Raw genomic sequence first — 25,013 nt, 5'->3', positions numbered from 1 at the left:
AGCACGGTTTTATTATCGTCCAGTGTGCTCGATATTATTTCTACGTATACATTGATGCAAATTTTGGCCGGATAATTCAATAGACAGACCCTTTTATGAACATTGCTTAATTATGGTGGTACATGTTCATACATTTTACACATTTTAATTTAAAAGAGGGCGTGTCTCCATCCAGCAGCAACGGTCTTTCTCCTGCGCTAATCTCGTGCTAGATGCTCGAGCGCAGTTAGCCGAGCTAGCGCGAGGCTCCATTGACCGCGAGTGTTGCCGTTAGCAGTAAGCGATCATGGCGGAGGTGCGCAACCTTCGCGTGTCAGTGAAGACCGAAAGCGCGTCCGATCGATCAGAGTCGGACTCCGAATCAGATTCGGATCGGGATGGCCGTGAAGCGGAGCCCATGGAGGTGGAGGAAGGAGAGTTGGAATCCATTCCCGTTCAGCGAAGTTTGAAAGAGCTGTTGCCGGTGAGTTAGCCCGTAGGCCTCTGTCAAACCACGGCCTCGCGTAGTTAATCTAAACCGGCCGCTGGTGAACCCGATGCGTAATGTAGTTCAGGGAGAGGTTGCGTCGCTTACCTTGCTAAATTTAGCTTGCTTGAAAGGTGTGTGCAATGGTGAGCTTTGGCTATGGGCATGGTGTGTGATTTGTTTACAAGCTGGATATGGATTTATGTAAATAATCAATCGGCTGCTTTGAGGCATCTTGTTTTTCAGGTAATGGGAAGCTATGGCCCAAGTTTCCTGACACTAACTTGGTAGTTTATTTGGCGCATTGTTATTTCTCTAGTATTGGACTAGTTGTTTATATAATTTTCTGATGGATGAATAAACAAAGCTTTGTTATAAAGAAAAGAGTGCGATGACTTTCTGATGTTTTTACTGTCCACATGGATTTTAGTATCAGTAACTAGAGTCTGGTGTGTCTCCACAGGACACCAGCCGACGGTATGAAAACAAGGCTGGCACTTTTATCACTGGAATCGATGTCACGTCTAAGGTGGGTAGTTGATCATGTGATTATACTGGAATAGCAGTGAACCTGTTGTTCACCACATTGGTCAATGTTTAGGAGGCCATCGAGAAAAAAGAGAAGCGAGCCAGAAGATTTCATTTTCGTTCAGAGGAGAATCCGACACAGAGGAATTTGGCATTGGACAGAGAGATGATAAAGAAAGGTAAGAAGTCATAAATGTAGGGGAATTTATTTTAATAGAAGAGTTCACCTGAAAATGAAAATTCTCTCATAATTAACATTTATGCATTTGGCAGATGCTTTCTTCCAAAGATTGTATACATTTTATCAGCATGTGTGTTTTTGGGTTCATGACCTTTTGGGCTGCTTACGCAGTCCTTCACTACTACAGCAGTAGACTCGCCTTTCTGCCATTCTAGATGTATGTTATTGTCAGTCTTCAGTTAAACACAAAGTTTTTATTAAAATATCTGTCATATTTTTTTACATATAGATCAGTAACAACATAAACCAACAGCTTTCGTGGAAGAAACGTAACTTCCAGAAAACCCGCAAAGAATAAGTAACAACAGAGTCCCTTTAAAGTAGTTTATGTCTGATACAGAGCAAAATAAACAAGAAGTTAATAACCGTAGTTCATAGGGGTGTAACGGTTCGTGTATTCGAACCGGACCGTTTCGGTTCAGGGCTTTCGGCACGGTGCGCACGTGCACCGAAAGTATTTTGTGTGCGCCTGTGCGGAACATAATACGTGCGTTTCCGCACGAACATATTAAGTGGCGGAAGTCTCCGCGTTCAGCGCAAGTCTTCTGTCAAACATATAACATAATTCGGCCCGCAGAAAGATTTTTATTTACTTAGTTGTATATCCGTTTGATTATTGATGTAAACGTTTACGTGTCGTATCTAAAAGCGCATGTTAAACGCGTGTCAACGCGCTGCTTTGTTCTTTCAAAAGTGCGTGAGAGGATGCACGTCTTTCGTTGCTACGCATTCATGAGACGCGCTTTCTGTGACAGCAAGAATAAGGAATGCGTGATCAGATTTTTCATCTGCATATCACGTCAATCATATCATTGTCACAATGCGATCAGCTGGTCGGGACAGAGAAGAGCTGTAACCCGGGCTTACTCAGCTGTTACTCAGCTGCGGAGGGGTTCGTAAGTAAAGTCACAGCTTACATTGATGACACAAGCAAAGATTAGGAGAAACGTGCAAAAGATCAAAGATGGCTATGTATGCAGCTCACTAATCTCAAAATGAGTGTATAATAAGTATATCATCATGTTGCTTGCTATGCAGTTACACATAGAGCAGTAATATTATTTTTATACAGAGATGGTACATAGCCAATTCAATTCTGTGAGTTAAACAATCCAAAATAAATCAAAACAGAAAATTTTTAGTGGCAAAAATGTAGGCTAATAGTTCATAAATGTATTCAGGAATTGAATTTGTTAGTTCAAGGTTTTAGTAGAAAAAGTTTAAGAGAAGGTTAAGATAAGAGTTACCTTCTGTTATAAAATAATGTAAAAAATAACTTTGCAGTAGTATTTTATTTATTATTTTTTCATTTTATATATATTTTATACTTTAATAAAGTGTTTAAAAAAGTGTAAACAAATTGTAAAAAAAAGTTTAAAGTAATAAACAACCTGCAGTTTAATGTTTGCATTTCTCCCTTACTGTACCGAAAATGAACCGAACCGTGGCTTCAAAACCGGGGTTCGCACCGAACCGTGATTTTTGCGTACCGTTACACCCCTAGTAGTTCAAATCATAGTTAAAGTGATTTAAAAAATACACTGAGCTAACATTTATTGAGTAAAATGTGTAGGGGAGAGCGGGGCACAACCTAACGCTTTTTGGTTTTGGCTCAATCAGTCAAACAAATATTTGAGTTTGATTATTTATATTTTTACACATGCAACACACACATCTCTGCTACAAATGAAGTTTGTTTCTATTACTTACCTTTCTTGGACAATTACACCAAACGTGACAGAAGTGCAAACGTTACAACTTACCCCATAGGTGGGGTTAACTGTAACACGCAGGGGGTTAGTTGTAACACTTGCTAAAAATTAAGTTTGCAATTGCAGGCAAATGTTTGAATAGGGCTGCACCACCGCGGTGGTGGAGTGCGACCGGCGGTCGGGAAGTGCGCCCCACGGTGGTGTGCACCTCACAAATTATGAAAAATATAAAGTACAATCTCGCCCAGTGAGATGTCTTCAGGTTCGTGTTAACGGAAACAGCCAGCAGACGCGGAGTTAATGCGCTATTTGCCAGGGAAGGCAACTGATATCAGTGCAGACCCACTGGCTTGGGGGCGGAACAATGAGGAAAGATATTGGCTGTTTCTCAGTCCGAAGACTGTAGCCTCCGGATGTCGAATTTGCAAGCTGCATACGTCATTAAAACTTATAACATTTATACAACAATTATAAAGTTGTCTATTATTCTTTGTTAATCATACATTGTTGTAATATGCTTATGACTTGCAAATGTCTGAAAAGAATAAACCAGGCTTGATGACATATACAGCCTCGACCTCCGGAGGCTGCAGCCTTCAGATTGAGAAACGTTCTCTCTTGGTTACGAAAAAGTATCAATCTGCGCTACCAGTACACCATCAGAACGCGTATTCAGCGCGGCTGGAAACATTTTAACACCAAAAAGGTTTCTCACTTGTTGTTTCATGAGTGGAAGTGCTACAATAAACACGCAAAAATGCGCCGATCCCCTGTGTTGTCCGGGCTCGGCTCGAGCAGCCACCAAAATTGCCAAGCACATACGCACAGTTGCTTCACGTGACCGCGCCGCTTTCCTCCTCTTCAAAGCACGTGGGCGCTTCAGAGCGTCTTTTGTTGCTAAGTAACCTAAATTGCTTGACGCTTTGACGAGCACCTGTCACAGCCCTATATTTCAATACTATTTTGTCTATATACTTCAAGTGGATATTGTTTATATATCTGTCTATAATAGACGGGTATCCACACTGTATTCATTCATCCAGGTCTTTTCTAACAATAGTTCAATTATAAATGGATACACATGTCTAAATATGTGAGAAAAAGCAGCACAATTATGACAAACTATTTTTTTAATGTGACCCAGTCTGTAATAACCATACTACAGTTTAAAAAAATTTTTGAGATAATGAGCATCAAAGTCTGATTTTAGCCATTCATTTCATTATGATTTCACTCTTTGACGTGACCTTATTCAATCAATATTAAAGATATGAACAAAAATAAATTTGACACACAATTTTTGAAAGACAGGCACATTTATTTTGTTGGCAGCCAGCAATCATTCGTGTGTAGCCTATTTAAAACAACAGCAAGAATTACGCTAACGTTAGTGGTTATCATATCGTAAGTGCTGAGGGGTTAGTTGTAACGCAGCGTTACAATTAACCCAGCTGGGTAAAAATATTTTCAAACCTACCAAAAAAGTTGCTAAGAGCTGCAGACATATTTCAAAACGATGCTATATTTTAGTCAACAAGACACTTGTCTTTTTGGTATCTTACACACCCAACTTATGAATCATATGATGAAAACATTTACCTGCATGCCACCAAAATACTCATTCATCAATAACTCTCTGGAAAACATTTTACATTTCCAATAATTTGCGGCAGATCGTCTTTTGGCAGCATGAAAAAAATACTGGAAAACCAAAACGCTCAACTTTATGCAACAATGTAAACAGTCCGTGTTACAACTCACCCCGCGTTAAGTTTTTGCCCCATGCACCCCTACTATATAATGTATACAATGTTAATTACAGATTGCCTGCCAAATCTCCCCTCAAATAGTGGTGTTCCATAATAAATACCTTTTTAATACCCATAATCAATTTCAATTTTCAATGTGGTATTTGTTCCAGAGTTAAGCCACTACTCAGACCATTAAACAAACAGAGACCGGAAGTTAAGTTTCGCCCAGACACGTAACCCCGGCGACACATGCGTCAGAAGAAACCATATATACGATAGGGCTGTGCAATGTACCACAATACTGCGAATGTAATTGCGATGTGCAATAGTCGATGTGGGTAATGTACTATCTGGCACATGGATGTTAGTTGGGATATGCATGCCTGTGCAACTGCGCAAGATGGTCGTGATATTTATTTATTTATGCATTGTTAAAATGTCTGTCTGTTTTTTGATGTCCCGCTTGGATCATCTTTTGAATCTGATATCAGCACTTACACAAAACACTTGGCTAAATAATTCAGACAATAATGGGCCTCATTCTAAAAACAAGCGCATGACAGAAAACGTACGGTTGTTTCCACGCAAGACTTGGCATTTATGAATATGGACGTAAGCGGTTGTAACCATCAAATCTCATGTCATGTTTCACCTTATAAAAACTAAATGAGGAAAAAGAGGAAGCATTAGATTAAGATTCATAACAAAACAAACTGAACTAACAAACACCAGCAAACAACATTGTAAGTTGGTTATTGCTTGAATTTATGGATGGGAATCACATAAAACTCTTATGTTCATATTGCAAAAACAAACTTACTGTGAGATACAACAAGCATATAGACTAGACATACACTAAAGATGATATTTTAATGACAATGATACAGAATATGATTTGTCTATTTTCGACGTGATTTAAACCCCTGCGTGGTGTCTATCATGTTTATACCTGTACGAGTGTGGAACAAAAGATGCGTGTCATCAAACCAAACCACCAATCACAGGTGTGAAGCCCAAAGTCTTTAAAGTAAACTTGACCATCAAGTGAATGTTGTGCAGTTACGAGAGCACAGAGAGAGTCGAGTGAGCGCTCATTCCAGCACTTGTGTGGCTGCATTTGTGCGCGCTGAGCAGAGGTGCGCTTTCCCGTAGAGTTTCACTCATGAAGTAGCCTATGTGCCCTTGCAAGGATGAGCACAAATATTATTCTATGTGCAAAATTTTATACAGCTTTGTATCAACATGAGAGTAAATGATAGCACAATTTTAATTTTCGAATGAATAGCTGCAAAGTTTTAGACAAAAATTTGAAACATTGTGCATATGTGCTTGGCCATTTTGGTGGGTGCTTGAGTCAAGCCCACTGATCTATATAAATGACTGGATTGCGCATAGAACGCTTGATGTAACTGCGTGAGGTGAAGCCAGCGCAGAGTTCGAGCCGCCATCTTGGTATACCCAACCGGCAGAGAGCGTCATTGACTTCCATTCAAAATCATGATCAAAATTTACCCCCTTTACAGCGTATCAGTTACACAAGGTTAATTTTTAGGATATGTGTACCGTAATTATTTGTTAATTCTGTTGTTATTTGCAATGTTTATGTTTTAATCGGGCAGGATAATGGATTTATTAAAAACCGTTAATGTGAGTGTGTCTGTTGCATTTGTTAATGACACGGGTATAAATAAAGTTTTGTTTGACATTCAGCTACACTGTGACGGCGTTATTTCTCTAAATAAGTTTGGGTAACTTGTAAGTTTAGATAACATTACAAAACTAGCAAATTATTGCATGCACATACGGTACAAAGTATGATTATTTATTTAGATTTCAGAATGAGCACGTTTATTGTCATTAATACTAAATATGCTGGGTCTGTCTGCTGATCTGATACTGTAATAAAGATGAATGTATAATAACTGTTTAAAACGCAAAATGTACAGCTTTCAGTAAATAACTATTTACATGCTTTGGACGTTTGTGTTGTAATAATGTACAGGGTAACTTCACATATAAAAACGAAGACGAGTAGAGTGATGTTTTATCATTAAAATCTGATAACGTCCATTGATTTAATAGAACGTTTGGGTATACCAACATGGCGGCGCGGTGGCTTCACAAGTGTGACGTCATGCGCAATCCAGTCATTTATATAGATCAGTGGTCAAGCCCCAGAACACCCACGGGATCGGCACCTATGTGCGGGTTTATTGTAGCACTTTCATCCATAAACAACACACGGTTCAAGTGAAGAACCTTTTTGGAGTTATAATGTTTCCAACCACGCTAAAAACTTGAAGACATCTTGCTGGGCGAGATTGTACTTTATATTTTTCATAGTTTGTGACATGCATACAACCGCGTGTCGCACTTCACCACGAGTCGCAGTTCAACACCGCGGTGTTGCAGTGGTTATGACAACCGTCACAGCCCTAGAGACTGCATTAATTTATGCAAGAGTTGGCATTTATGAATGGAAGAGCTTGTTTTACAGTTAGTCTAAAGAGAAAGAGAAACATATTTTATGTAATTTGTCATTAATGTACTAATTCAATTTACGCTGTTATGTGCAAAACCTCCGGAAATTCACATTTAGCGTTGTTTTTTTTACATTTATTTATATTCTTATGCATCAATGCAGAATATTTCATCAAAAATTATTAAACTACACAGCTTTAATGTATTATTTATATATTAATATATGTATATGTATATATAAAATATATGATATGTATTATAAATGTATATGTGTCTAAAAGCAATATCTAAATAAAAAATTCAAATATGGCAACACATTGATAGCTTCAAACCTCTTTGGTTTTGGCGTGTCTCGTGATTAATTGACATGCGTTATGTCAATGTTTTAATGTGCACCATATTACTAGCGATGATCTGTATGGTTACATTAATGCTCAACTTATTATTATTATTGTTATTATTATAAATTCTTAATTGCTATACAAGCTTAATAATATATAAGTATTAACCTTTTCTCTCACAAACAATCGTATTGTTTCACTTAAGAAGACATTGGATAGATCTGAAATAGCATCAGGGTAAATTATAAAATAATTTTCATATTTGGGTGAAATATTCCTTTAAAAAGATCCAGTAACACATCCTAGGCTTGTGAATTTGTTTACTGTAGTGTTCAAATTGACTCTGAGCCATCCCTTCCACTTTTGATGACCATAAATTGTATTTTCTATTTAGCTATTCCAAAGGTGCGTTTGGAAGCCCTACACATGAGCGGCGTAGATGACATGAGTACTCAGTCTATTTTTAGCTACTTCAAAGAGTACCCACCGGCCCACATCGAGTGGATAGATGACACTTCCTGTAAGTACTACAGACTCACTGAAACGAACGTAATGATATCGATGATGTCAAGCTATTATACAAATCTCAAACGTAAATTTTGTTTTAGTCCCTGGCTGTGGTGCTTATAGTCAAATCGCTCTGTTTCCAGGCAACGTGGTGTGGTTAGATGACATCTCTTCAACCAGAGCTCTCATTAACCTGAGTCGAATGCCTGACAAAGATGATGTCAGAGATGCAGACAGTGCCAAATCCTCTGAACTTCCAGTCCAACCTCCAAAAGGTTTGTCTTGTCATTATTTGTGTCTTGGGATTTTATGCAGTCACCTTGAAATGTTTCTATGATGATGTGTTTTTGCCTTTTGTTCAGCCTTGAAGCCTTGTACCATATAAGTATCTTGTGTGGTAAAGCATGCTGATCATTTGATTCCCTAGACCGACGAAATCGTGGATCTGATGATGAGGACGATGAGGAGGAGGATGAAGAAGAAGGTGAGGTTGATGATGATGATAAAGTGGTGAAAGGAGATAAGAGCAAAAGCAGTGATGGCAGTGAAGGTAAAGCTAGTGACATTGAGGAGGAGACGGAGAAGAAGACACAGGAAACCTCGGAGGTACATGGAATGGTCAAATCTTTTTTGTTATTGACAGTATTTATATTTACATACATTATATTTATAACATTTGTATTCCATGTTTAGATCCAGACAGATCTGGTGTCCCAGACGGAGCGAGAATCTCTTCTTCGGAATGATCCGAGACCCACGATCAACCCGTTTAAAGGGAACAAACTGTTCTTGCGGTTTGCCACTCAGGGTGAGAAACGACCAAAAGTTGGACCTGTTAATTATTTGCTACATAATGTACTTGAGAATTTGTTACAAATACAGTTGAATAATTAAACATGTAAAGGACAGATTTTGCATGTTGTGATCGTTGTTTTTACGGCAGATGACAGAAAAGAGCTGGGTGCGGCCAGGAGAAGTCGGTACTACATGAAATATGGGAACCCAAACTATGGAGGAATGAGAGGCATCTTAAGTAACTCTTGGTAAGAAAAACTTGAGTTTGTTTGCACGGAAGGAAAGAGGCTTAACTATAATTGTCTTGTATAGTAATGTCCCAACCCGCTCGGGGCATCCCTGCCATTTTGTGAAAAGAATGGCGCAGTGAGAGGCATTTTCTAAATGTCACAGGCTCACAGGTTGGCCCAAGTTGTTATTATTACAAATTTACAACACTAAAACTCTATTCGTCTAGGTCTAGATAAGGTTTTAAAAAAACTAGACCTCACCTTATCCACTGCGCGTGTTATTTAACTCCATAATGATGATAAAGTTGTTAGTAAATCTGGCCCAAAGAATGTAGTTTTCATATTTCAAGGCTATCTGATGGTAGTGAACAGTAATTATTTAGTGACAGTCATTTTGTGGTCACTGACCCCATAGGAATGCATATTAATTATTATATATTCATAACACTAATATCTTATTATAAATCTACAAACATCTTGATCTTCAAACTATATATCATTGGAAAGCTCTAAGAGTGTAGTTTTAGCAAGAGTAATATTGTGGTGACAGTAGGGCTGGGGGAAAAAATCGATTTTTCGATTAATCGTTTTTTTTTAAAATGTGGTCGATTCAGAATCGATTCTCAAAGAGTAGAATCGATTTTTTTCTTTCATAATTATTTCTGCAAACTTTAAACGAAAGATTAACGTAAATCAAATTACTAGTCTTCGTCACCCTATTTTTTGCTTTGTGCAAGGTTACCAAGGAGCGAGAGGCAAACCTGTCATTCATTAATTCAGTGCTTAAAATGGGGGTTTCAGGTGCTTCATCGATTTTAATAATTAAATATAGCTGCAAGCAGCGATTACCGGGGTTCAAGCGATTTGGGACATTAAGACCTTTAAGGGCATGGCTGTGTAGATTTGCTGCATTGTACAAAATAAATGATGAAAAATAAGATACCAGACACACGTGTTCAAAGTTATCAGCAAAAAAGTGCTATCGTTCAGTGAAATGTCTCCCTCTCTTCTCACAGAACATTGACAAATGGAACACTGAAGGAAATGTTTGTGGTGCTTGCATTGGCAAAACTCGGGTCACAAAATGTTAAAATAGGGTTAATGAGTCAAAAGAGCCGAACCCCATGTCTCTACGATGTTCTGATACAGAGATACAGCTCTTGCTAAATGGTTGCTAGGGTATTCTCATTGGTTGCTAGGGAGTGACTTGCAATCCATCAATGATTATACTCAAAGCCATGAAAGGAATAATCCATGATGACTCATGATTTTAAATGTAAGGTTACAGTATTTTTAAGTGAAAATAACAAATTACCACTAGGTGGCGCTATGACAAACTCGTGCATGGAATCTCAGGTCATGACTGTGTTACATCTAGCTAGTATCATGGCTGTACACTTTAGTTTAATGAAAAAACAGTTGTATGACCATTGGTTTTGCTCAATGTCATAGGTTTTGTTAAATTATGAGGCCAACTAGTGGTGCAGGCATACCATTTTTTTTGTATAGCCTCAGCTTGTGCTCAGACATCAGCGTATCAAATCTGGTGAAAAAATATCATTTTGTTGCGGAGTTATAACCATTTATGTGTAAAAACACAAAATTTTGAGGTAATTTTTCGTTTTTTGCAATTTTCGGCCATTTCTGATGGAAATTTTAACATAACGCCAATAGAACTTTTTGTTTAGAAGGTAATACTATGTTCTTCCTATGGTCGTTTCGAGTTGATCGGAATAACCCTCGCGGAGTTATTCGCGCGTGTTTTTTAAGCGCTCTTTTTCTGTGCAGAACCAACCGTAAAGCAAAACCTGGCATGCTTGGTATCGTTGGACTCGGCAAAAATTCAGGACTCCAAGGAAAAAAGTCGCATGAAAATACGTTAAACTCAGCCTAAGTTATAAGCATTATTTTATTCGTCTGACCACTAGGTGGCGCTGTGACGAAACGATGCATGAAACCTCAGGCCATGACTCTCATCACAAGTACCAAGTGTCGTGTTGATACTTCATTCCTGTCCCCAGTTATAGCCAATAATGTTCTAGTGCTTGCCCACAATTCAGACGTTTGGGCGTGGCATGTTGACCGTGAGTCGAAAGTTCAACTTTTTTTTAATAATTATTGATATTCAAACTCCAAGGAACATTTTAGCACTGGAATGATTCCGATCGGGTGAAAAACCTAGGACTAGTTCGTTTTTATTTTTTTCGACAAAATCGAAAATAGCGGGAAATTTTTCATGACGGAAATAAAATAGGAGATAAACATTTTGTTCGTCTTGATGCAAGGAATCCAGGGATATGAGACACTTGACATTTGGACAAGAATTGTGGGAGTTATGAAAGAACAAGACTTAATATTGACATGGTTACACACTCATTTGGTATGTTTTTTTTATAAAAAACTAAAAATATATAATTCTTACTGCAAATGTCGTGTAAGTGCCTCCAAAATTATGTTCACGTTTCACAGCTTTCATAAAATGACATGAGTGTTAAAACTGATAACTCAGAACAATTGAAGTGGTAGTCTTTAACTAAATGTGATTTTAATATTATAACAGTAAAATCATGAAGTTAAAAGTGCAGTGTGTACATTTTAGCGGCGTCTAGTGGTGAGGTCACGAATTGCAACCAATGGCTTAGTCCACTGCTCACCCCTCGCTTTTGAAACACATAGAGAAGCTACGGTAGCCGCCACCAGACAAACATGTCATCGTCGGAGACAACTTAGTAAAAAAATGTCCGTTAGGGGCTTCTGTAGAAAAATGGCGCCACAAAATGGTGACTTCCATGTAAGGGGACACTCGGTGTATGTAGATAAAAAGGTCTCGTTCTAAGGTAATAAACACATACCGGTTCATTATGAAAGGTCTTTATACACCCCTGATAATATAGTTTTTTATATCATTTTGCATTTCTGTCAAGAGATCCTTCTAAAATTTACACACTGCACCTTTAAATGTGAACAGATTTCTATTAATAGTAAACTTAGATGATGATTACTCTTTAACTGTGTTTTCTGTGAGTGCAAATGTCAGCCAGTGATTGATCCTCTTCTACCATCTAGTGGACATAACGGAAAATTGCACCTAAAAACCACAATAAGGAATTTGAGTATATTGCCTGATCTCAATAATACATTGTATGCTTTGTCATAAGCTTAAGGGGCCGTTCGTCAGAGCCGTTTTCAAAATGACTGTGTGATAGCTATACTTCTGCAAAGTTGTTTTTGTATTTGATATATATATATTTATACAGTGTAGAGAAAATTGTACTGCACTGGCTTTACTGTTGTTGAGTGTAAGAACTGAAACAATTTAATAAACATAACCAGATACTTTATCTGAATGGTGGATGATGTTATTAAATCGTGTCAATAACAAATATCATTTCATTTAGCAGATTCATGTTCATGTCCTTTAATCGAGTACCATGAAGGCTTTCTGTTTTAATTAGGTAAATAAAGTGAGGTATGCAAGTTATTAAACCGTATATATTTTTATGGACAAAAGGAACATATACACAAACATGCTCTGCACATTTTGTATGTTTCTCTCATCTGAAACAGTCATTTTAGTTCATAGAGATATATTCTGTAGGTCTTACTAAATGGTTGCTTGTTTAAATCTTTTAGACTATTTTTTTTTATTAACAAACGTAATTGTTCTTAAAGAACATATATATTCTTTGACATAAATATTATGTGCAAACATACAAGTATTTCAGATGACAGCCTCTGTCATATTATAGTAGGCCTAAACATAACAAATCCAGATGTGTTGTTTATATCCAATGGAGTTAATAACAAATATGATGTCATTAAGCAAATGTCAGTCAGATTTGCTATTAAGCACTTATTTGTGTTCACACATGTGCTGTGCTTGAGTAAGTTTTCAGTAAATCATTTACATTTAAAACAACCAATTATATCATAACATTACAATTTCATTGCAATAATTCTATAAACAATTATTAAAAACTTTATAAGACACATCATGACATGTTTAGTTCATGGAAAATAGATTAAAATACTAAAGCTACTGATAACCAAATATATATTCTCTTTATGTGTGATTATTAGTAATTATTTCTAATGTTGGCCTGTTCTTTAAGGATCCACATATTTACAGCAATCTTTTTCATACCTTTAGGATTTGAAGAATTCTAAGACAACATTTGAAGCTTTATAACTTTATTGGGTTGTTTCCCACAGGTTTAAATTGATGCATGACTAGCCATTAGTTATTTAAAAACATTTAGGTACTTTTTACAAACAAACCTTTTAAAAAACATTACTGGTGTACATCTTAAGACAAAACTATGGCCCTGATATATTTAAAGATAGGCCATTGTAAGCTATTTTCAAGTAAGACAACTAAAACATAAACCTAAATTTTAGTCTGTAACTACACTTAAACCAATGGTCAGTAACATTAATCTCTAAGACTAGTCTTAAAAGTTAGTCATACATTTTTGTCTTCATGACTGAACATAACTGCTTTAAGTATCATGTGAAAAAATATTTAAATTATTTAAATTATATTTAAATCCAAATAGTAAGACTGATTAGCCCTAACTAACTACTAGTTCTTCAGACTAGTCCTTAAAACACAGTTTTAACTTAATTATTCAACCAGCCCTAGTCTTGGAAAGACATATATTGTCTGATCTTAATAAAACTATTAATATTTTGTCATAAGCTTCACATTACTAGTTAATTGGTTAGATATACTTAGTCTGGCCCATTTTGAAAATGTCACATTTCAAAATGCTTGAATTGATAACCTCAAGTCTTTAAGTTTTAATGAGGTAAATGACTGCAGATCATTGAATCTTATAATAATTTTCATGCAGATGCAAACCCATGGACAAAAGGAACATAACAGCAGTTACAAATGAAATAACGAATACAGGTTAGAAATGGTTCCCACATCACTGTGAGACATCATATCAAATCTAGGAATACAACGGCAAAAGTTTATTTTATGTTTCATATTGATATTTGCCCAGATAGTACAGCAAATTCACAAAATTGTTTTTCATATAAACATAAACATCTAGAGCAGTACTTTCAACTAAGTGAAACACAGTGGTTTCTCCAGACCCAATGCTCAGCACATTTTCTATGATTCCCTCATCTGACACAATCAGGTCAGTTCATACAAATCTCTACTGATGATTAAAGTGGATTTGTTTAAAATAGAAGACTTTTGTATATGTGCAGAGCAGTGTGCTTCCAGGAATACTTTTGAAAACCACTGATCTAGGGGACAGTTAACGTTACACCCATTGTTCTAGATGCAAATATTTCCGGAATGATGAGCCAAAAATCCTCACAGACACTTGAGAACATAAGACAAAAAAGCCCATCAGTTTAGTTGTAATCGCTGGACTCGTACATGGTTAATGCTGGCTGGCTGTTGGTCGGCATGTTTTCTAAGATATGTAATTATCCTAATAGACCCTTATAAGAATCTGAAAGCAGATGTTATGTGCAAAATAGTAGGTGAGACAAATATTTATGTGTCGTATACATATGCTATAGTCATCGTTCTTTGTTCTTAGGTTATTGCGCCACCTAGTGGACAATCTCTGCTGTTTTTTGCATGTGAACTCAGTCTAGGTCTATACATATGTGTACCAAGTTTCGTGTTGATATCTCATTCCTATCATAAATGATAGCCATTTAAGTATTTGTGGCACCGCCTCTTCGTACTTTTGACCGTGGTGTTGCGACGACGAGTGCAAAGTTCAACTTTTTTTTGATAATTATTGATATTCAATGTCTATGGAATATTCCAGCACTGGATTGGTTCAGATTGGTCAAAAAACCTAGGACTAGTTTGCAAAAGTAGGTTTAAAAGAAAATGATGAATATCTAACAAACGATTTTACTGAGACAGTTGCTTCTTGAGGGAAAGTTGTTCATTGTAAGTACCTCTATTAAATGATATGAGGATCTTGTGGATATCTAAAACACTACATAATACACAATAATTTAAACACTAAAAAAACGTGATAGCGCCCCCCGGAGGCCGAATTTTTTCTTACTCTGCACAGACCTTCATGGCCAAGAGACAAACAGGCCCACCGCGTTTCGTTTCGATCGGCCTTCGTTAACCCTGTCTAATAGCTGCTTTTTCTTGATTGGCTGATGGCGGCTATGTTTCTTGAGCCATGCAAAATTCCTTTTAGACATTAATAGTACCCTAGACCAAGAGCAACCGTGCCAAATTTCAAGTTGATCGGTCCCACACTTTTGTAGCTACAGCCCTTCAAAGGTTGAGGTGGTGTTATAACGCCAACTAGTGGTCAAGCGGCGCAATTATTTGAACGTGAGCCCAGAATAGTCCCCTGTATATATACACCAAATTTGGTGTCGATACCTCTTTCTAATCCCAAGTTATAGCCATTTAAGACCTAGAGGCTCCGCCCATAGGGGGCGTTTGGGCGTGGCTTTACGACGGTGAGTCGAAAGTTCAACTTTTTTTTGATAACTTTTGATATTCACGCTCCAAGGAATATTACAGCACTGGAATGGTTCCGATCGGTCGAAAAACCTAGGACTAGTTCGTTTTTATTTTTTTCGACAAAATCGAAAATAGCGAAAAAAAATTCTAGGCGCAAATAAAATCGGAGATATACGTTTTGTTCGTCTTGACGCAAGGATTCCAGTGATATAAGACACTTGACATTTGGACAAGATTTCTAGGAGTTATGAGCATAAACGTGATTTCCGTCGTTATAGCGCCACCTATAGGCCAATCGGGTTGATACTCTGTCAACCTCTCCCCAAATTGGGTCCTACCATTTGGCCAAGTTTCAAGTCTCTAGGCCTTACGGTTTGGTCTGCACGTTCCGTTTTACGGCAGAATAATAATAATAAAAATCTTAACAATTACAATAGGGTTTCAGCGCTTCGCGCTTGAACCCCTAAATATAGCTGCAAGCAGCGATTACCGGGGTTCAAGCTATTTGGGACATTAAGACCATTAAGGGCATGGCTGTGATTAGATAGATAGATAGATTTGCTGCATTGTACAAAATAAATGATGAAAAATAAGATACCAGACACACGTGTTCAAAGTTATCAGCAAAAAAGTGCTATCATTCAGTGAAATGTCTCCCTCTCTTCTCACGGAACATTGACAAATGGAACACTGAAAGAAATGTTTGTGGTGCTTGCATTGGCAAAACTCGGGTCACAAAATGTTAAAATAGTGTTAATGAGTCAAAAGAACCGAACCCCATGCCTCTACGATGTTCTGATACAGAGATACAGCTCTTGCTAAATGGTTGCTAGGGTTTTCTCATTGGTTGCTAGGGAGTGACTTGCAATCCATCAATGATTATACTCAAAGTCATGAAAGGAATAATCCATGATGACTCATGATTTTAAATGTAAGGTTACAGTATTTTTAAGTGAAAATAACAAATTACCACTAGGTGGCGCTATGACAAACTCGTGCATGGAATCTCAGGTCATGACTGTGTTATATCTAGCTAGTATCATGGCTGTACACTTTAGTTTATTGAAAAAACAGTTGTATGACCATTGGGTTTGCTCAATGTCATAGGTTTTGTTAAATTATGAGGCCAACTAGTGGTGCAGGCATACCATTTCTTTTGTATTGCCTCAGACTGTGCTCAGACATCAGCGTATCAAATCTGGTGAAAAAATATCATTTTGTCGCGGAGTTATAACCATTTATGTGTAAAAACACAAAATTTTGAGGTAATTTTTCATTTTTTGCAATTTTCGGCCATTTCTGATGGAAATTTTAACATAACGCCAATAGAACTTTTTGTTCAGAAGGTAATACAATGTTCTTCCTATGGTCGTTTCGAGTCGATCGGAATAACCCTTGCGGAGTTATTCGCGCGTGTTTTTTAAGCGCTATTTTCTTGTGCAGAACCAACCGTAAAGCAAAACCTGGCATGCTCGGTATCGTTGGACTCGGCAACAATTCAGGACTCCAAAGAAAAAGGTTGCATGAAAATACGTTAAACTCAGCCTAAGCTATAAGCGTTTAAATGATTCGTCTGACCACTAGGTGGCGCTGTGACGAAACGAGGCATGCCACCTCAGGCCATGACTGTCATCACAAGTGCCAAGTGTCGTGTTGATACTTCATTCCTGTCCGCAGCTATAGCCAATAAATCCCTAGTGGCTGCGCACACTTCAGACGTTTGGGCGTGGCATGTCGACCGTGAGTCGAAAGTTCAACTTTTTTTCAATAATTATTGATATTCGAACTCCAAGGAACATTTTAGCACCGAAAAGATTCCGATCGAGCGAAAAACCTAGGACTAGTTCGTTTTTATTTTTTTCGACAAAATCGAAAATAGCGGAAAATTTTTAATGACGGAAATGAAATCGGAGATATACATTTTGTTCGTCTTGACGCAAGGAATCCAGTGATATAAGACACTTGACATTTGGACAAGAATTGTGGAAGTTATGAGCATCAACACGTTTGCCATCGCTGTAGCGCCCCCCATAGGCCGATTGGGATGACACTCTGTCAACTTCGCGCACGAATGAGACCTACCATTTGGCCAAGTCTCAAGTCTCTAGGCCTTACGGTTTGGTCTGCACGATCCGTTTTACGGCAGAAGAAAAATAATAAAAATAATAATAATAATAAATATAGCTGCAAGCAGCGATTACCGGGGTTCAATCGATTTGGGACATTAAGACCTTTAAGGGCATGGCTGTGTAGATTTGCTGCATTGTACAAAATAAATGATGAAAAATAAGATACCAGATACACGTGTTCAAAGTATCAGCAAAAAAGTGCTATCATTCAGTGAAATGTCTCCCTCTCTTCTCACGGAACATTGACAAATGGAACAATGAAAGAAATGTTTGTGGTGCTTGCATTGGCAAAACTCGGGTCACAAAATGTTAAAATAGTGTTAATGAGTCAAAAGAACTGAACCCCATGTCTCTACGATGTTCTGATACAGAGATACAGCTCTTGCTAAATGGTTGCTAGGGTATTCTCATTGCTTGCTAGGGAGTGACTTGCAATCCACCAATGATTATACTCAAAGCATGAAAGGAATAATCCATGATGACTCATGATTTTAAAGGTAAGGTTACAGTATTTTTAAGTGAAAATAACAAATTACCACTAGGTGGCGCTATGACAAACTCGTGCATGGAATCTCAGATCATGACTGTGTTACATCTAGCTAGTATCATGGCTGTACACTTTAGTTTATTGAAAAAACTGTTGTATGACCATTGGGTTTGCTCAATGTCATAGGTTTTGTTAAATTATGAGGCCAACTAGTGGTGCAGGCATACCATTTTTTTTGTATTGCCTCAGCTTGTGCTCAGACATCAGCGTATCAAATCTGGTGAAAAAATATCATTTTGTTGCGGAGTTATAACCATTTATGTGTAAAAACACAAAATTTTGAGGTAATTTTTCGTTTTTTGCAATTTTCGGCCATTTCTGATGGAAATTTTAACATAACGCCAATAGAACTTTTTGTTCAGAAGGTAATACAATGTTCTTCCTATGGTCGTTTCGAGTCGATCGGAATAACCCTCGCGGAGTTATTCGCGCTTGTTTTTTAAGCGCTATTTTCCTGTGCAGAACCAACCGTAAAGCAAAACCTGGCATGCTTGGTATCGTTGGACTCGGCAACAATTCAGGACTCCAAAGAAAAAAGTTGCATGAAAATACGTTAAACTCAGCCTAAGTTATAAGCGTTTAAATGATTCGTCTGACCACTAGGTGGCGCTGTGACGAAACGACGCATGCCACCTCAGGCCATGACTGTCTTTACAAGTACCAAGTGTCGTGTTGATACTTCATTCCTGTCCGCAGTTATAGCCAATAAATCCCTAGTGGCTGCGCACACTTCAGACGTTTGGGCGTGGCATGTCGACCGTGAGTCGAAAGTTCAACTTTTTTTTGATAATTATTGATATTCGAACTCCAAGGAACATTTTAGCACCGAAACGATTCCGATCGAGCGAAAAACCTAGGACTAGTTCGTTTTTATTTTTTTCGACAAAATCGAAAATAGCGGAAAATTTTTAATGACGGAAATGAAATCGGAGATATACATTTTGTTTGTCTTGACGCAAGGAATCCAGGGATATAAGACACTTGACATTTGGACAAGAATTGTGGAAGTTATGAGCATCAACGCGTTTGCCATCGCTGTAGCGCCCCCCATTGGCCGATTGGGATGACACTCTGTCAACTTCGCGCACGAATGAGACCTACCATTTGGCCAAGTCTCAAGTCTCTAGGCCTTACGGTTTGGTCTGCACGATCCGTTTTACGGCAGAAGAAAAATAATAAAAAGAATAATAAAAATCCATACAAATACAATAGGGTTTCAGCCCTTCGGGCTTGAACCCCTAATTACCCACTTGAAACCTGCTGTTCACTGTCTTTTTATTAGTATAGTATTTGTATATAATCTATATTTATTGAGTTGAATAGAGAATTGAGTATAAAAACTGACCCGAGAACCGGAATCGAAAATTGAATCGAGAATCGAAATCGAATCGATTTGACACCTTGTGAATCGAAATTGAATCGATCTGGAAAATCTGAATCGATACCCAGCCCTAGGTGACAGTAATTTTATTTATTTGTGATTTTTTTTTGTGTGTGTGTGATTTAGATAAAAAAAACAGTTTAGACTTATGGCTTAAATTTTTTTGCATTTCTCCTGTGAAACAATGTCGAGTTTAGAGTTATATTCAATTTAGAGTTAAATTAATTTGAACCCCCCCCCCCCCCATTTAAAAAGGGCTGTGCCAGTTAAGGGGTTAAGTAACAGTATCCACTTCAAATTCAGGGTTCAAATGTTGCTTTGGAGTTTAGTTGTCAATAATAAACCCCTCACTAATTATTTTATAGAAATTAAACCTGTTTTGACCAATGGTGATCTCTGTCAATCTCATTTACCATATGTTGTGTACTGTATGTGGCTTGTGTGTCCCATATTTTAAATTATGCTCATATATGCAACCAAAGAGTTTAATAATAGAGCACAAAATTGTTTACAAGAAAAAATCTAGTTACTTATTTTTGTTACCAAAATGCACCACATTAATGTACCTTTTGGTCCAGGTTGTGTTGTTTTTAGCGGCATCTAGTGGTGAGATTGTGAATTGCAACCATCAGCTTAGTCCACAGTAGGGATGTGCATCGATGAATTGCGTTCCCATTAAAAAGACCTGTCTAAAATCGATTCTGAATTGTAAGGCTCCAATTCAGTGTTTCATGCACAGCTTGTGCGTGTACTACGGCTCCGTGATCAGTAGGAAGTCCTTATCAATCTAAAATCACTACGAGTTTGAGTTGTTTATAATGTGCATTTAAAAAAGCAACACTCATCAAACACAATCATTCAAAATATTCTCTATTATCATGAAAATATCTGAAACAATCTGAAGAACAACGATATAAATATACCGCTAGATATTTTCTGGAATAGTGTTTGTAATGATACTTCTGTGGCACAAATGCTGCACGAAAGCACCCTCTGGCTTTTGGATGTGGTGGCATTTCACCATAATTCATTCAAATTTATTCATTAAGAAAACGCGCATTTGCCCGATTAATTGTCACAACCCTAGTCCACAGCTTACCCCTCAATTTCAAAACACAATGAGAAGCTACGGTAGCTGCAACAGGACAAACATGTTGTCATCTGTGGCGCTCTGTAATTTGTCTGTTTAGGGCTACTATAGAAACATGACAGTGACTTTCATGTAAGGAGACCTGTGGGGTATGTAGATAAAAACAGATCATTCTAAGATTATAAAAACAATACGGTTCGTTATGTAAGCACCACAGTTATGTATATTATATTTAAAAATTCTATGATTATTTCCGTTAAATACAAAATATATGCATCTGCAAACAAAAATTGACAGTTTTTCTTTAGAGCTGACTACATTTTTTGCAGAATAACCACACATTTATCACATAAACTATGTATACGTTTTATAGTGTTTGATCAATAAAGTGCCAAAAATTTTACAAAATCTGTGCTTTTGTTTAACAAGAAATCTAATAAACTTATCCTAAAATGTTTTACCTAAGAAGTGTGTTTGGGGTATTCTTCCTAACAGTAAATGCCACATGTGAGATTTTGAAATCTAATTATTAAATATTTATGTCTGCCTTATTTGCATGAAAATTCAACATTTCTGTTCAAATTGTGTGTAGGAAACGGAGATATCACACACGGAGAATCCAGCGTGACATCCTGAAGACCAAAAAGCCTCTCATTGGAGACAGCATGGGACACACGCCACCCTACACACATCGACACTCTGGTAAATAAAACAACTGCTATATTAGAAACGACCTCTTAAAACATGTATTTCGATGTAGTGACATGTTATCTTTATGCTGGCTTCGCAGCCGACCTGGTGAATCTGCCAGAGGAGCCCATAGAGGAAGAGGAAGAAGAGGAGGAGGATGGAGACGAGGACATGGATGCTGATGATAGAGTTGTGGAGTACAAAGATCGTGGAGACAGGGAACGGGGTGTGCGGCACGGGGAAGGTGGTGTGCGTAGTCGTTTGGGAGGAAAGTCGCCTGCATCCTCGGATTCAGATGAGATGGACTATGACCTGGAACTGAAGATGATCTCAACGCCCTCGCCCAAGAAGAGCAAGAAGATGACCATGTACGCCGACGAGGTAGAAACCAACCTTCGAAGTCTTCGGTGAGTGAACCTTCAATTGTAGAGTCATTGGGACCTTCTGTGTGTGCAGCTTAGAGGCTTGATTTACTTTTGCCTTCTAGACCATTTCAAAATGATTCATCATGCCCAATTCACTTTCCTAGAAACTCCATATGTAGTGACACAAGTAGCAGTGTTAAGAGTCGCATTGGTGGAGGAGGAGAAGGAGGAGGCGGCGGCAGCAGCAAACCTATATCACAAAAAGTCACAGATGTGAGGCAGTTACTGGAGGAAAAGAGGCAGGGAGTCTCTCAACCGAGATCACGCCCTCCAGTGGTTTCTAGTGGAAAGACGGGTGAGCTCCAACCTGTTATGTATTCGCAAAACTCACTTTTAACTTGTTTTTTAGGAACAAATGTGGCTGAGACAGCTGTCTGTCATTTTCTCCACAGATGTAAGACAGAGATTAGGGAAGAGAGCACACTCTCCAGAGAGATGCCGCTCTGTATCTCCTGTTATTTCTAGAAACGTCTCTAGGAGAGAGCCCTTGACTGACGTGCGCAGCAGACTCGGTGTGGCTAAACAGGAGGGGCGTAACCTCTTCTCAGAACCCTCAAAAGATAAGAAATCAGGTATGTTAAATTTAAAGTTGAAGCTGAAACTGCTCATGACTTCATGTAGTTTTCTAAAGCAGAAAGTTTTTATATACTTATAAAAAATTTAATTCCAGGGGGCTTGTGGAGCCGCCTCGGCCCATCTCACAAGGAAAGTGCTGGCGATCATAAAGTTTCTTCTCCGCCGTCTTCTTCAAGAGGAATGCGACGACGAGATCATGAAGAATCTGATGGGGCCGATGAAGACGATAATGAAGAGGATGACTCTCAACTGCAGAAGGTGTGGGGAGCAATGATCAAGCAGAAAGAACAGCAGTCCAACAAGATGAAGAAGAGCAAGCTGGACAATCTGCCATCGCTGCAGATCGAGATCAGTCGAGACAGCAGTAACGGTTCAGACAGTGACTCTTGAAGAGGCGGAGATAGTGTGGGTGATTGAGGAATGACATTTCAGACAAAGCGATGGAAGAAAGCTGGAGAATGTCTATTCGACTGGGCTGAGAGACCCTGACATGTATATTAAAGACATTCCTGCACTCCTGCTTTTTGCCCTTCTACAGACTTTGCGGATGTTTCGGTTGTGTTTTCTCTAAGAGTCGGACTGACTTGGAGAGAGCTGTTAGAATGAAATGAAAATGATTTTTTTCCCCATTTCAGAAAACGTGTTGTTTTTCTTTAAAAGAAAATGAATTGGTTGTTGTATTTAACACAATGAGGGCCCATTTTAAATATATGGTGATGCATTATGTTGATAAAAACAGTCCCGTCACTTGTTGTAGCTGAAAAGCAATCATTAGCAATACAGTTTTGAAGTGTCAATGATACATTAATGAATGGTTGGCATTCATGTAACAAATGACTGTTCTATCGCTGTGGATTTGGTGTGTTGAACATGTTGAACATTTTATCTGGTGAAAGCCATATGTAGTTTTGAATCTGAATGGATCTATGATTTATTGTAAGCAGTCCTATTAGAGAGGCACACGCTGTAGCCAATCTAATGAGCATTTTCCCCACATGAATGGTCTATATTCCCTAAATAATTATTTGGTAAAACACACAGGACTTCATGCGGAAAAGCATTGTGTGTTGAATAAAAATCAATTTTTTACATTGGCTCTAGTAATATTTATACATTAGAAATTTGATTACAAATATAGGATATTTATTTGTAAGAAACACTATTTTGTTCTTCTGCCTCCGTTTGAAACGTAAAATTACAGGTATCTTTGTGTCCTTGGGTTGAAGTGTAAACATGGATTTATTACAGGTAAAAAAATATGTAGTTACGATAGTTAAAGGGGACATTTCACAAGACTTTAATGATGTAAAATAAATCTTAAAAATAAGTTTGTAAAGTTCTAGCTCAAAATACCATATAGATAATTTAAAATGTCAAGGTACCTTGGGAGGGACCCTGCATTATTTGACAGAAAACTTCATCAAATACAACAACTCAAAAACAAAAAGCTAAACATTTCGCATATCTTTGGAAAGCTGGAATTCTTGTGATTCGAATAAGAATAATGTAAACCGTTTTAAGATACAATCATCACCGTACAATTTGTGTCCTTTTTAGGAATTTTTTTTAGCCTTTTTCAGGAATTTTAAGGGGTTATATCATGTTTAAATTGCCACTTTGTAAGTATGAGCAAAAATGTGCCATTTTGGGTGTGTCCTTTTAAATGCAAATCAGCTGATCTTTGCACTAAATGGAAGGCAACTGGTCTTGGCAGAACAAAAAAAGTGTTTCCCAATTTTGGGGCGTTTTCAAACTGAAATAGGTGTTTTAACACCTCTCTGTCTGATTGTCTCTAATTAAGTGGGCGATTCCCAAATGCATTTTTGAGAAGGAGGTCTCTGTGGAACAAAAAGGGGCGTTTCCCAATTTTTGGAAGTTTTCAAACTGAAATAGGTGTAAAAAAATTATGATTTATGGCTTTTCAGTCTTCCATACTTTTTTGATTGGATGGGGAAAAAACACCTAGGGCCCTATTTTAACGATCTGAAATGCAAGTGCGAAGCGCAATGCGCAAGTGACTTTGTGGGCGGATCTTGGGCGCTGTTGCTATTTTCCCGGCAGGAGAAATAACTCTTGAGCCAGGCGCAAATCAATAAGGGGTTGGTCTGAAGTAGGTTCATTATTCATAGTTGTGGTTTGGGCGTAACGTCAAATAAACCAATCAGAACGCTATCCAACATTCCCTTTAAACGCAAGGGCGCAAGTTCCATGGTGGGTTGCTATTATTATGACGGATTTACCAGGCGCACGCCAGGAGCGGTTCACAGCCAAGGAGACCCACGTTCTTGTAAGAGCAGTCAAAGACAGAGAAGTTGTTTTGTATGGGGATAGGAGAAACCCGCCCAAATCAGCATAGGTTAAACAGGCGTGAGAGGAAATAGCCACAATTGTCTCATCAGCTGGCATCCCCATCGTTGCGCCAAGCGCTACAATGATGTCAGGAGACGGGGGAATCCCAAGCTTGCCAGCATAAATCGGGCACGCCGTGTAACGGGAGCTGGATCTGCCTCAGGACCTGACGCCAGCACAGGACATCGCTGCGTCACCTCACCGCTGAAAGGGTTTGGGGGCTTTGAAATCGGACCCAAGAAACGCAAGCAAGCTTCAACCCCAAAGTATACTTACAAATCAAGTTCATATACATTAAGGTTTCT

At 38.1% G+C, this 25,013-nt stretch overlaps 1 protein-coding gene across 1 annotated transcript; it reads left to right on the top strand.

Annotated features, from left to right (window-relative positions):
• Positions 1-115: 115 nt before the first annotated feature.
• Positions 116-23,450, top strand: ncbp3 (nuclear cap binding subunit 3). The gene is made up of 13 exons (XM_065287224.2): positions 116-463; positions 930-995; positions 1,068-1,173; positions 7,915-8,040; positions 8,171-8,302; positions 8,455-8,633; positions 8,721-8,835; positions 8,971-9,070; positions 21,261-21,370; positions 21,459-21,765; positions 21,888-22,078; positions 22,176-22,355; positions 22,454-23,450. The coding sequence occupies exons 1-13, from the start codon at positions 287-289 to the stop codon at positions 22,747-22,749; spliced, it is 2,085 nt and encodes a 694-aa protein (XP_065143296.1). The 5' UTR covers positions 116-286; the 3' UTR covers positions 22,750-23,450.
• Positions 23,451-25,013: the final 1,563 nt, after the last annotated feature.

This window comes from Paramisgurnus dabryanus, chromosome 18 (assembly GCF_030506205.2).
Source record: "Paramisgurnus dabryanus chromosome 18, PD_genome_1.1, whole genome shotgun sequence".
Lineage (NCBI taxonomy): Eukaryota > Metazoa > Chordata > Actinopteri > Cypriniformes > Cobitidae > Paramisgurnus > Paramisgurnus dabryanus.
Note: the sequence above shows the minus strand (reverse complement) of the source record. Positions and strands in the feature narration are given on the sequence as shown.